Source organism: Neomonachus schauinslandi, chromosome 5 (genome assembly GCF_002201575.2).
Source record: "Neomonachus schauinslandi chromosome 5, ASM220157v2, whole genome shotgun sequence".
NCBI classification, from domain to species: Eukaryota; Metazoa; Chordata; class Mammalia; order Carnivora; family Phocidae; genus Neomonachus; species Neomonachus schauinslandi.
This window is the reverse complement of record NC_058407.1, coordinates 24,327,034-24,339,843: the sequence shown is the minus strand read 5'-3', so window position 1 is coordinate 24,339,843 and position 12,810 is coordinate 24,327,034. Positions and strand designations below refer to the sequence as shown.

The window sequence follows — 12,810 nt, the reverse complement described above, 5'->3', positions numbered from 1 at the left end:
GCCAAGCAGGGAACCCGATGCGGGACCCGATCCCAGGACTCCAGGATCATGACCCGAGCTGAAGGCAGTCGCTTAACCAACTGAGCCACCCAGGTGCCCCCAGATACAATTACTTTTAACTCTTGCTGTCTCTGTTTGGTTGGGTTCCACCCCCCCCGTATATCTAAATTACATGCTTACATGATAATTCTTTGAGTGATGAACCTCACACACTACTATGGAGGATGAAGGCTAATGTCTACCTGTTTTTTCCCCCTCACATACATTCTTCTCTTCCACACATTCTCTTAAATGAGTCCTATCACAATTCTTAAACCCATAGCCAGTGTTTACAACTATGTAAATATCACTCACAGCTGAGCCAAATAAGGTACTATTTCCTCCCTTCCTGACTTCTATCCTAAAGAAAAAAAAAAACTGCTTTATTTTTGTTTAACTTGGTGTTCTCCGTATTCTAGAATCTCTCATTCTTCCTAAACTTTCAAAGAACTATACAGTTCTCCATATGGTCAAACTCATCAGTTTATTTCTCATTCTTTTATTGTTTTCCTCTTCAGAGACACGCTCCAAATGGGATTGATTGTTCTCCTGACTCAAATAACTTCATAAGAGCCCATTCACCATCCTCCTGAGAATTCCTTCATCTCTTTCTGAGATGGGTTCCCTGGGTCCCATGTTTCTATCTTGACTTGCTCTCTCATGTTGAATGAACACATTTCCAGCTTCCCAACAAAGGGTGGGTTAGAGGTTCTGATTATTCAAAGGACACACCATATAATATATTCCACAAAGTAATTCGAGGAAGATTTTGGTAAAGGATAAGGCATGGCAGGATAAAGTAAGCACAGATAACCATTAGAGAGATCCAAGATGCTCAGGAACAGTTGCCAGGGTTCTTGCTCAGTTGCACAGGACACACTTCCTCTACAGATCATGAACCACCAAAATATGTTAAGATATCTTGGTCTCAAGAACACTGATGTCTCATCCGAGGAGGACTCTTTCATACCTCTCTCTTCATGTAGTCAAAACCATGTGTGGGACCAGATTCAGTGATAGAAATTAAGAGAACAATAGAATCCAGATGCAAATCATCAATATGTATATTTTCTACAAAAAAATGCTAACAAGATGGCACAGGCTGCCTCCTGGTGTGTTTCAGAGCCAAGGACAGGACTGCATTAGTCAGTAGGTAGCACATTTCATTCAGGTTTGGCCAAGGGCCAACACCTTGACTACAGTCCCCTGAGAGGCTAACAGGTTGCAACAGATTGACTGAGATTGACCCTGTACTTACACAGAATATAAAAAGACCTTGAGTGTCTTTTTATGATGACAAAAAGTCATCATTTTAGTGCTGACTTCATTGTTCTCTAGGCATACAATTCTAGGTTGAAAATTATTTTCTCTCAAAACATGGGAGACATTGCTCCATTATCTCTGGCAATCCTGCATTGCTGTTAAGTCTGGTCCTATTCTGATTCCTAGTTCTTTCTTTGATTTTTTTCCTCTGGAAGCTCTGGGGACTTTCCTTCTGTCCCCTGTGTTCTCAAATTCCATCATGAGCCTTGGTTTAGCTCTTTCATCCATTGTGCCCCTTTCAATCTGGAAAGTATAGCCTTTGGTTCAAGAAGAATTTTTTTCTTTGATAATTTCCCACCTCTGATTATCTCTATAGCTTCTAGAATTATTATTCAGATATTGAATTTATTAGATTGAGTATTTTTCTCATCTTTTCTCCCCTATTACCTATGTTTTAAAATTTAGGTTTACTTCTGGGGAGATATATATTCAACTTTATATTTCAACTCTTTTGTTGATTATTTAGTTGTTGTGATCATGTTTTTGTTTTTAAGAGCTCTTTTTGTCTATTCATTTTAACAGCACTGTGTTCTTGATTCATGGATGAAATATTGTCTTTATTCTGTTTGAAGATCTCAATTATGGTTTCATTGAAGTTGTCTTCTGCTCTCTGTCTTATACCTGACTCTTCAAGTTCCTTTCTTATATTAGTTTTGGCCTCTATCTTTCATTTCATGTCTAGTGACCCTTGGTTATTCATTCATGTTTGAAGGTGCTAAAAAGTGTATCAGGTCAGACTTATTGATTTATAGACCTCATTGTAGGGTAACTGCAGGAGCCAACGGTTTCGTTGCAGGATGCTGAAATGTCAGTACCCATAGGTCTTTTCTCTTTGTCTGGTCGGTTTCCTCAAAGAGGATCCTTTTCAACTTCTGTCTGGTTTCCTACATCCCGAGCAGGGCCTGCAGTGGGGTAGGAGCTGTCTCTTGTTCAGAACACAGACTTTCACTTAATTCCAATGTTTTCTTTTTTTTTTTTAATTTAAGATTTTTTAAAATTTATTTGAGAGAGTGTGCATGAGTGAGGGGAGGGGTAGAGGGAGAAAATCCTCAAGCAGACTCCCTGCTGAGTGTGGAGCCTGATGTGGGGCTCAATCCCACAACCGTGAGATCATGACCTGAGCTGAAACCAAGAATTGGATGCTTAATCAACTGAGCCATGCAGGCACCCCCTCCAGTGTTTTCAGTTCAGCATCTCACCCCTGTACCTAATGTCCCTGAGAATAGATCTCTGATTTAGCCTCAGCAGAGAGGAAAATGGGAGAGGTTTGGCCAGAGAGGAGGCAAGGGAAGTGGGGAAATCTGGTTGCATGGGTTCATCGAAGGGATGGGAGGGAGGTTGTCTAAGATACCTGACATCTGCAGTTCCCAAGCCTTTCCAGGGCTCTCAGTCACGCTTGTTGTTGGTGACCCCTCTGAAGGCAGTTAGGACACAGCCTTTCCTGTTTTCTGAGTCACCCAGTGCTCTTCTGAGTACTTTCTGTCCTTCAAAGGGTTTGCTAACATCTCCTGTCTGCTTTACCTCCTCTCTTCTTGTCTGTCTTTGTAGATTTATGCCTTTTTAAAGGCATACTTTACTCTTACTTTAGTTTGATTATCAAGGAAGCAGAGATAAATGCATGCACTTAATTAGTCAGTTTTGACGGGCAGCTCTGGGCCTCAGCTTTCTTATATCTAAAATGAGAGGCTTAGACCAGATCCTCTCTAAGGTTCTATGAATCTCAAATTCTGTGACTATGACCGTAAATAGGTGCTATAGTTATGGAATTGACTTTAAGGGTTGTCAAAATGGAAACAACAGGGAAATGACCAGAGCATGAGTCATTAGGAGAAGTTCCACATTAGAGGTGGGGACCAGAAAGTTGTGTGTAGGTTGAATAAATGGAAAGAGGAAGGAAGCAGCGTAAGTGAGGCACAGAAGCAGCTAGACCACCGATGGGAAAGGGGCGTGTTGAGAAGTAACTAGAAGCAAGGCTGGGTATTTCCTAGGTACATATTTCCAACTTATAGAGGGCCTTTGAAGGCTGAGATTTAAACTTAATTGCAGTAAGAAATGGCACTCTTTGAAAATAATATAATATTATTATCAAATGACATTTATTTTCACCTCAAACTTCGTACAATTCTCATTCATATCATTCCTCTTTTTTTTTTAAGATTTTATTTTATTTATTTATGAGAGACAGAGAGACAGGCAGAGGCAGAGGCAGAGGGAGAAGCAGGCCCCCTGTGGAGCAGGGAGCCCAGCGCAGGACTCGATCCCAGGACTCTGGGATCATGACCTGAGGGGAGGCAGACACTTAACTGACTAAGAGACCCAGACATCCCGTATCATTCCTCTTTAAAGTGAATTGAGGGTTACCTGGCTGGCTCAGTTGGTAGACCATGTGACTCTTGATCTCAGGGTTGTGAGTTCAAGCCCCACATTGGGCATGAAGCCTACTTAAAAAGAATTGTTTAAAGTGAATTGATAAAAAAGTTGTTTTGTCTTTCAAAGACAAATTTCTTAAAATTTAATGATATTATTAAATGTAATTTTGATATCACATTTTATGTATTTTAATTTTTTATAGGTTTTATTGTTGTATGCATATAACATGAAGCCCCAGAATATTTCAGATGCTGTACCTAATAGCACTTATTGCAATGTCTATACTGGCTCTTTCTGGGTTCCACTGAACAGGCAAGTAATGAATGATTTTCCACAACTCTGCTGGTATTTTCATTGGAACAGGCTGTTTTAGTAATGTACAAGGTAAATCACAGAAGAACTTTTAGAAGACTTTTTTAGAAGAATCTTCCTTTTATTTAGAGGAGTATGATATTGCAGTGGTTAAGAGCATGAACTCTGAATCCAGTCCGCTTTGGTTCAAATGCAAGTGGTGCCCCTTACTAACTTCACAAACCTAAGCAGGTTACTTAACCTCTCTGTGCCTCAGTCTCCCTATCAATGAAGTGGGTATAACAATAATAGTACTTAGAGTTGTTGCAGAAACAGTTCCTGACACTTCATAAAGATTATAAAGAGTACAAAGATATTGTCTGTACTGTATTTTGCCGGTAATTTGGGGTGTGTTTAACAAATAACGTGCGGCTCTGTATTGGGTTGCAATATTAAGGACAAACTCCACTACCTATCTTGTCCCACCTTTCCCCTGTGTCTGATCCTATTTTTTATTGTTCACCACGTCAAAAGTCTCTGCCTCAGCCAGGTTGTCTTCCTTCCTCTCCATCAAGTGGGGCATATCTCTAACTTTTGCTCATGCCTGGTTTCTCTCTTTTCCATTTCACTTTACCAGATTCCCAGTTCATTTTTTAAATTTTTTCATTGCTTAGTTAATTTAGTTTTGATTCCATTGTTCATTGCCCTTGTGATCTCAGCCTCCATTTCCTCAGTTGTAAAATGGAAATAATATCTACTCTGCCTGCCTCTTGGGGTTGTTGTTAAGATCAAACTGGACAATGTATGCACATACTCTGAAAGGCCAAAAGCACTGGGCAGATGTCAAGTCTCATTATGGACTCCTGTGTCTGTCAGTGTTAGCTCTTTGCCCTGCTAGGCACCTCATAAGTGCTTAGTGAACAGAGACTTGGTGCTTCTCTCTTCTTCCCTGACGAGCCTTGTTCATGCTCCATGATTTTCATTTTGAAGGACTTCTTGGCCTCACCATAAAAGAGAATAAAACAAGAGATGTTTCAAGAGCTGGCACATTTTCAATTATTCAGTCAGTTTTCCTTTTTTTTTTTTTTCTTTTTCAGTGAAATGGCAGAAAATCTAGGCACAGGACATATAACAGCACAGCTAAGCAACAAAGTTAGGAAATTATACACTTGCTTTGTACCCAGAAACATGGCAGGATTTATTTTTTAGAATCACATAATGAAAATGATTATAATTTCTGCAGAGTAGAATGTAATCAAACTGACAGAATTCTTTTTTATTCCCCAAAGTTCTTAATTTAGATGTGTTTATGAGCAGCGGTAGGTTTACTAAAATTAGGGACGTGCACAGTCACTGAGCCGACACAGAGGGAGGTGCCTGACAGTTTCTCATCTAACCTGTCCCTCGGTGGCACGGGGACGGCTGCCTGTTTCTCTCACTGAGGCTGGCACTCCTTGTGTTCTTAGGAGGGTCAAGGTGTGATCAGCATGTGGGGACTTGCTTCTTGTTGACCATCTTTCAGAAGGCAAAGTGAGAGTACAACAGGTCAGAAAAAACAGGCCCGAGAAGGAACCTGAATAACCTTCAAATTGGGCCGTCCTCCTTCAATTGTTCACTTCACTTCCTAATCTCCAAATTAAATACTACAAGGAAAACATTCTTTGCATTTTTCTTACAGCAACAAAGGAAAAGAGAATGTTCTCATTAAACACGCATAAAGGTTTCTGTGTAGTTCTAATTACACTCTTCTAACCAAGATCTAGTTCCCTACCTACTGTCTCTGCCTTCGAGTCTCCTGCCATCCACACATTTCTACTTCTGGCTGGGTCCTGCCTCCAGGCCCCGGCAGCCCGGGAGAGTGAGTGCCCATGAATCAGTGAATGAAAGCAGAGGCTGAGGGGAGCTGGTCTAGCCCAAATGGATATTTGTTTGTGGGCCAACATGGGAGTTCAAAGGCTGGACCCAGCATTGATGTGGACAGAGAGGTGAAGATGTATATGGGCAAGATGTTGGGGCAAATGGAGTCGTGAGGCTCAGGGCCCGAAGCAGAGATGCTAGGTCCTCTGATGTTGCTCCTTGCATGGGTGCCCAGCCTGCTCTGCTTGGTCCCAGCCTACTTTTTACAGAGTTGGACCAGGCCATTTATTTTTGAAGCAAATAATACAGCTCTGGACATTTATTGACCACCTGAAATGCAAACATCAAAGAATAGTTTATCCTTCCTGCAGTTCCACATGTTAGAAAGGAAAGCTATATTATTTTTGAAAGAGAAGTAAGAATTCTAAGAATTCTTTGTCTGGGTATTAGAATCAAGAATAGTGGTTTAGAATATCATCTTTCCTTCATGGGGTTTCTTATGGTTAAGAATGTATGTAGAGGGCGCCTGGGTGGCTCAGATGGTTAAGCGTCTGCCTTCGGCTCAGGTCATGATCTCAGGGTCCTGGGATCGAGTCCCGCATCGGGCTCCCTGCTCCTTGGGAGCCTGCTTCTCCCTCTCTCTCTCTCTGTCTGTCATGAATAAATAAATTAAAAAATCTTTAAAAAAAAAAAAAGAATGTATGTAGATACCTCATTTTGTCCTTACAAAATGCTGTGAAGTAGATGACATGGGTTTTATCATTCAGTCTTGCAGGAGGAGGAATGTCAGGGCCAGAGAGGTTAGGTGACTTGTCCAGGGTCCCATGCTGTTGTGTGGTGGAACCAAGCATGACTCACCCAGGTCCTTTGAGTCCTATTTTTTCTCCAGTGCATCAGGCAGCTTTTCTAGCACTATTGGAGATGACCCATTTTTTTAATGGATGTATTCCAAGTAAACTTTTAATAACAGATCTTTACATTTTAATCATTGCCTTTTTAAATAGAATCATTTATTAAACATACAATTTCAGATCCTCTTATTTAATTAAAGGTATTTTTTTAACCTTCTTTTGCTGAGAACCATCATTATGATAATTGAGTATCATGCCATACTGCAGATGAGGACCCTGTGGAACATTGGAGAATTGACATTCCTGCATACATTCCTGATGTCAGTTTGCTTTCACGGATCATTTGTGTCTTTCTCATAAAAGTTTCCCTCTTTCCCTGGATGGAGACACCCACATGGATGCAAACACACAGGCATGCACACGTGTGCTATGCCTGTAGCATAGAATCACGGAAGGCCATGCAGGTGGCTCTTTGCCTCCTTCAGCTGCTGCAAATGCTTTTCCATCTCCTGACTCCACTCATCCGCTGGTTTACCTCTGCCTTCAGAGTATCCCCTGCTCACTGGCCTATGGTTCCAGAAGCTTTCCCTCTTCAATATAATTGCCACCGTGTCCTCTGCCTTCCTTCTTGGCTTTTGATTTTCCTTCTTTCTTGACTCTTCTCCCTACCCTTTCAACCTCTCCCCTCTACAGTATACTTCATTGTTGTGGGCTCATTGACTGGCCTTTTTGAACCATGCCTGTCTTGCCATAATTCTTACCTTCAGGTCATCAAGGCAGTCATCAAATGGCGTTAAGATTTACACAGGGGCAAACTTTGTCATTGCCTGGACTTTCTTTGCCCGCATAGATGTTTTATTTTCTTTATTTTCATCTTAAGCAATATTTTGGATGTGTGCCTTTCGGTCATTGTGCCTCTGCCAGTCATTTTATATCTATTTGAGTATATAACTAGATCATAAACATTATACAGGTTAGAATTGTGTCTCTTTGCTCGTGTTTCTTGAATGAACAAATGATTGAATGAATGATGTTTGGGAATGCCAGAAATCCAAGTGTTAAATAACTGAGGACTTACTTTACACATATTATTGATTCTGGGAATAAACAAATGCCTTTCTTACCTTTTCAAGTAAAATACATATTTATCTGTTATTTTTAGAGTTATTTCAATTCATGAGAAACTATCTAATCTTAAGCAAATAGCTGAAATATCATTGCCAACAGCTCCTGAAATCGCTTCAGATGAAAATGTATCTGAAATGCAAGAAATGGAAGAGAAATCAATTGATAAGGAAATGGAAGTAAGTTATTAAATAATGGAAAATTGTATTGCTGTGGCAGCATGGATGTCATTTTACATAATTATTTATGTGATTTTTTACTTCATCAAAGCATAGGAACTAAACTTGAACGTTGTGGTTCTTCCGTTCTCTATTTTCTCTCTTTAGAGTACCAGATATGATCCAACTTTTTTGGACACATAGGTAGTGTTTCCTTCAAAGCTCTCCTAAGCTTACCAATTATAAGAATCTGATGGTGAATGAATACAAAGGCAATCTAGAGAAATCATCCAGATACCACTGTGAATCCCAAGAAACAATGCTCTGTAACTTCATATTATTCTTTTACTCTTCATTCTTAAGTCTATTGTTAGAACATTTTTTTTTAAAGATTTTATTTATTTATTTGCGAGAGAGAATGAGAGACAGAGAGCACGAGAGGGAGGAGGGTCAGAGGGAGAAGCAGACTCCCCGCTGAGCAGGGAGCCCGATGCGGGACTCGATCCCGGGACTCCAGGATCATGACCTGAGCCGAAGGCAGTCGCTTAACCGACTGAGCCACCCAGGCGCCCTGAACATTTTTATTACTTAAGAAATGTGTGAAGAGGGGCACCTGGGTGGCTCAGATGGTTAAGCGTCTGCCTTCAGCTCGGGTCACGATCCCGGGGTCCTAGGATCGAGCCCCACATCGGGCTCCTGGCTCAGCCGGGAGTCTGCTTCTCCCTCTCCCTCTGCCTCTCCCCCTGCTCATGCTCTCTCTCTCTCTGTATCTCTGTGTCTCAAATAATAAATAAAATCTTTAAAAAAAAATGTGTGAAGAAAAACTAGAAAGTACAGAGAAGCATATATCTTTCAGACCTTTTCTATGCACACGTATTTTTCGAACAACAACAGAAAAGGTTACACATCTTAATGGTGTATTATTATTTTGATCACACAGTTGAGTGGTTTCTGTGGTGATTGATAGAATGTGTTTGGAGAAGAGGGTCATTTCTCTTTTACCCTTCCTAAGTTCTGAACCTGGTTGAGGAACGGGATGTAGGAGATGGATAGTGGAGATCAAAATATCAGCATCATTAACTGATAAAGCTAATTAGCGCACATGGCTTTAGGTCTGTTACCAAACGAGCTTAGTAGTATCTCACCCCTGAATGAGCCAGACTTGCCCACCTACCCACATGTATAACTATAGGATTGCCCACTACCCTTCCATCCCCACCAGGCTCACTGTACACAGGAGCCGAGACCAACAGTTCTGCAGGCAGGGTGCCTCCAAAAATATAAGCAAAGATTGCCCAGAAGGGGCTGAACCTACCCTGTTCTTTTGCTTTTTCCAAACTCACCAATCAGATAAGCCACTATACTTTTCTGGCAGTAAATTAGCTACAAGTCTGAAAGAAGCCTGAAGTCTCCTCGTTCCGGAGTGGAGTGGCAATTCCTTACCCTCTTTGGAAATGAGAGGAACAGAGAAATATTTGTTCTCCCCTAATCACTTGCTCTTTGAATTTCCATTTGCACATTAATCCAATTTCTTGAATTATAGATTCTGTAGTTATTGTGGCCATTTTAAAAATTAAATAGCTCTACAGGACTTACTGAAAAGGGACAGTCTCCGACCCAACCTCTCCTCACTCTGCAGTCCTGCTCTGCAGAGGCAGCTGTTTTCAACTCTTTCAGCTGTTTCTCATTATTTACCTCCAGGCGTACAGTAATATGTAGTATCAGTCATGAAAACAAGGTAAAAGCCTTCAAATCCAAATGGGACAACTGAGGCCCTGCTCCATGTCTCCTCAGGCCAGCAACCAGGCTGGTGGCACATCCATCATATGAAATATCACCAGTCATAGTAGCAGGAGGCAAGAAAGGGGGCAAATCACACACTAGCTCTTAAGGTTTCCGTCATATCACTTCTACTATATTTCATTGGCCAAATAAGTCACATGCTACGGCTTGAAGGAGAAAAGCCAGAAATACTGATGAACAGTGCTAGAAGTTACAAATGATTATTCTTTTTTTCTTGGATGTATCAATTTGAGATAATATCTGTTGATTTTATTATGATATATAAGGATTTAATTCACTTATACTTCTCCCCAACTTCTCCTTTCCCCTTTCCTGGGTATTGTTACATCACAGAGTTTGGTTGAATCGATATTCAGTATTTACATTATTACAGCCAAGTCAGATAGTGTACTAAGGTTATTTTTCTTTCCTATATATGCTTTGATTCTTCTTGACTTGTCTTTTTTCCTTAACTTTCTTCTGACCATTACATCAGAATTTTCACATGTTCACCCATAGATTTTTACCCAGGTGTTCATGCTTATCAAATAATGTCTCAGTTCCTTTATTTCTTCTGCTTTAGCGGAGGACTGCCTACCCAACAGTGCCTGCTACACAGCTCTAATTCTGGGACCTCCCTTTGCTGCTTTCCTGGTTGAACTCCCAGCTGGTTGGGGCCCGGCTCTGTTTTTCCTCTCTGCAAGCTTTTAGGATCTTCCCTTCATATTTGGTCTGCTGTATCTTTTTTCCTTAATTCACTTTTTGCTAGGTTAATATTCAATTACCAATAGCAAAATATTTTTAATTCTTAAAGAATAGTATCGGTATAGCTCTTTTTTGGTCTTTTTTCTAATTTTTGTTTTTTACCATTTTAACCTTTTCTTTTTATTGAAGTATAGTTGACACACGATGTCATGTTAGTTTCAGTGTAGCTTTAGCCCTTTTTTACTGTTTTCCTCATCTGTGCACTCATATGAAAGCATAAAAGTTGGCAACTCTCCTGATTTTTAGAGTATACTTGTTTGCATTTTGAGCCTGAATTTACCAGTAGAGTGAGTGAATGCATTTTTCATTATTGTGAGAGCAACAAGCGCAGCTGTAAGAGGATTCATCAGGAAAGAACCGTTAGCCTTTGTGGAATGCCACTTTCCCATACTTACAACTCCTCTGCTATGTGCTTGGATTTATCATAGAACTGATGTCTTAGATTTTGGGTTGTACATCCCAAAAATCTTTTCAGTGTCTTTGTATGTTACTATATGAATTACTGGATGTTTCATGGTATTACTGATATACTGAGTACTTATAATCTCCTAATAGATCAGATATCTCAAACCCATGAGATTATATATATTATAAAATAATAATTATAACATACATATTTTTATAAAGTGTATGGTTGCCCTTTTACATCTGTTTTCAAGAAGAACTCAGCTCGGTGTCATTTTTGCACTTCTTTTGTAGATCACTTAATAATCACAGTTCTTTAGTTGTAGACCAAACATATCAGATTGCTGTTTTTGAGCCATAGTCTAGAATATTCTTTGCTGAAATTGTCCCTGAATCCACTTCTAGATAGTTCATATATGGAAAATGGTTATTTTCTCCTGAACCCATTTGTTTTTTCAGCTTAGATTGTCTGAGGCAGGAGAGTGAGCATCCATAAAAGCAGGGAGTCTAGGTTGTGCTCTGCCACTCAGTTTTCCTACCTAGGGTCAGTCACTTAAACTTTTCTGGGAGTAATTTTCTTCTCATCTCTAAAAATGATCATTTCATTAAATGGAGATGGAGAGTTGTGCCCCTTGGTTGGAATGTGAGTCCTCAGAATTTCCCTGTGTGTCCGATGTGGGTATCAAATTTATCACAATGAGCCCAGTGTCTCAGTCAAGGGGTTGACTATGAATATAAACAAATACCAAATAAATGGGGGTACGGGGGAGCATTTGAATGTCAGCAGAGGGAGGAATCCAGAGGCCCTACCTTGACTTAACCACGGTTTGTGGCTTGCTTTCATGTCCTAACTGGAATGGTATATGTGAGTGGATCAGTCCTTGAGTAAAACAAACTGCTTTCATTCCTGATGTTCTCTGCTCTGTCTTTGAATTTGTCTTATTCTTCAATTTAGAAAATGTTTCTTCAGCTTTAAGTAGGGCATTTTCAGCTATGTTTCAGTTCTGTTGGTTCTATGTATGAGAGAATGTCATCAAATGGAAGACAAACTGATATTTGTTTAGGTGAATTGGCAAACAGAGTAGTTCAGAACATTTGAAAAGTTGAGAAATAGAAGGAATATATAAAGTTTTCTTTTTTTCCAGTATGCCAACTGGAACTTAAAAAAGGGCAGCTATATTCTGTGTTATAACACATCTCATTGACTAAATCTGCCGGTTCGTTGTCATGACAACCTTCACTTGGCGCTAATAAGTTAACTAGGGCACTTGAAGAGATTGATTCTGGTCTGGAATTGGACAGGATTTCATAACCTCTATAATCTATTATATTTATTTCTATCACAGTATAGATTTTTGGTGGGTTATTAAGTAGAAGGGCCCAGAAAATGTGCCTTTGGTTGATATGGGGGAATAATGAATCTTATTCTCTTTCTTATTCCCTTCCCTTTTTTACCCCCTCCCCCCCCCAAAAAAAGCCTATAGTCTGGAATAAGCTAAGAAATTCAGAACACAGATATTAATTTAAGATGTATTGAGAGGGTTATAGAACAGGTATTCTAATCACTTCTGGCTTAAAAACTATGTATGTCCTTCTAAAATGAACAACACTGGCTCAGAATGACTGAGTTATTTTAACCTGTCATTCATAGCTTTAGGAGTATCTTCAGAGCTTACCAGGGACTTTAAAGCATATGAAAGATGTAAACAATCCTGACTTTAAGAGACAAACACCTTGTTTGGAACGATAGCATACTGATATGAAAAGCCTAAAAATATGTTTACCAATTCACCTAAGGTTAGTTCAGCAAACATTTATGGGATGCCTGGATTGTACCAAGGCAA

General features: G+C 39.9%; 1 protein-coding gene across 1 annotated transcript in view; it reads left to right on the top strand.

Moving 5' to 3' along the window:
* CFAP54 (cilia and flagella associated protein 54) overlaps positions 1 to 12,810 on the top strand; it is a 294,732-nt gene that overhangs the window by 255,647 nt on the left and 26,275 nt on the right. The window contains 2 exon segments of the mRNA XM_044914733.1: positions 3,935 to 4,044; positions 7,894 to 8,035. Coding sequence (XP_044770668.1) covers positions 3,935 to 4,044; positions 7,894 to 8,035 — 252 coding nt within the window.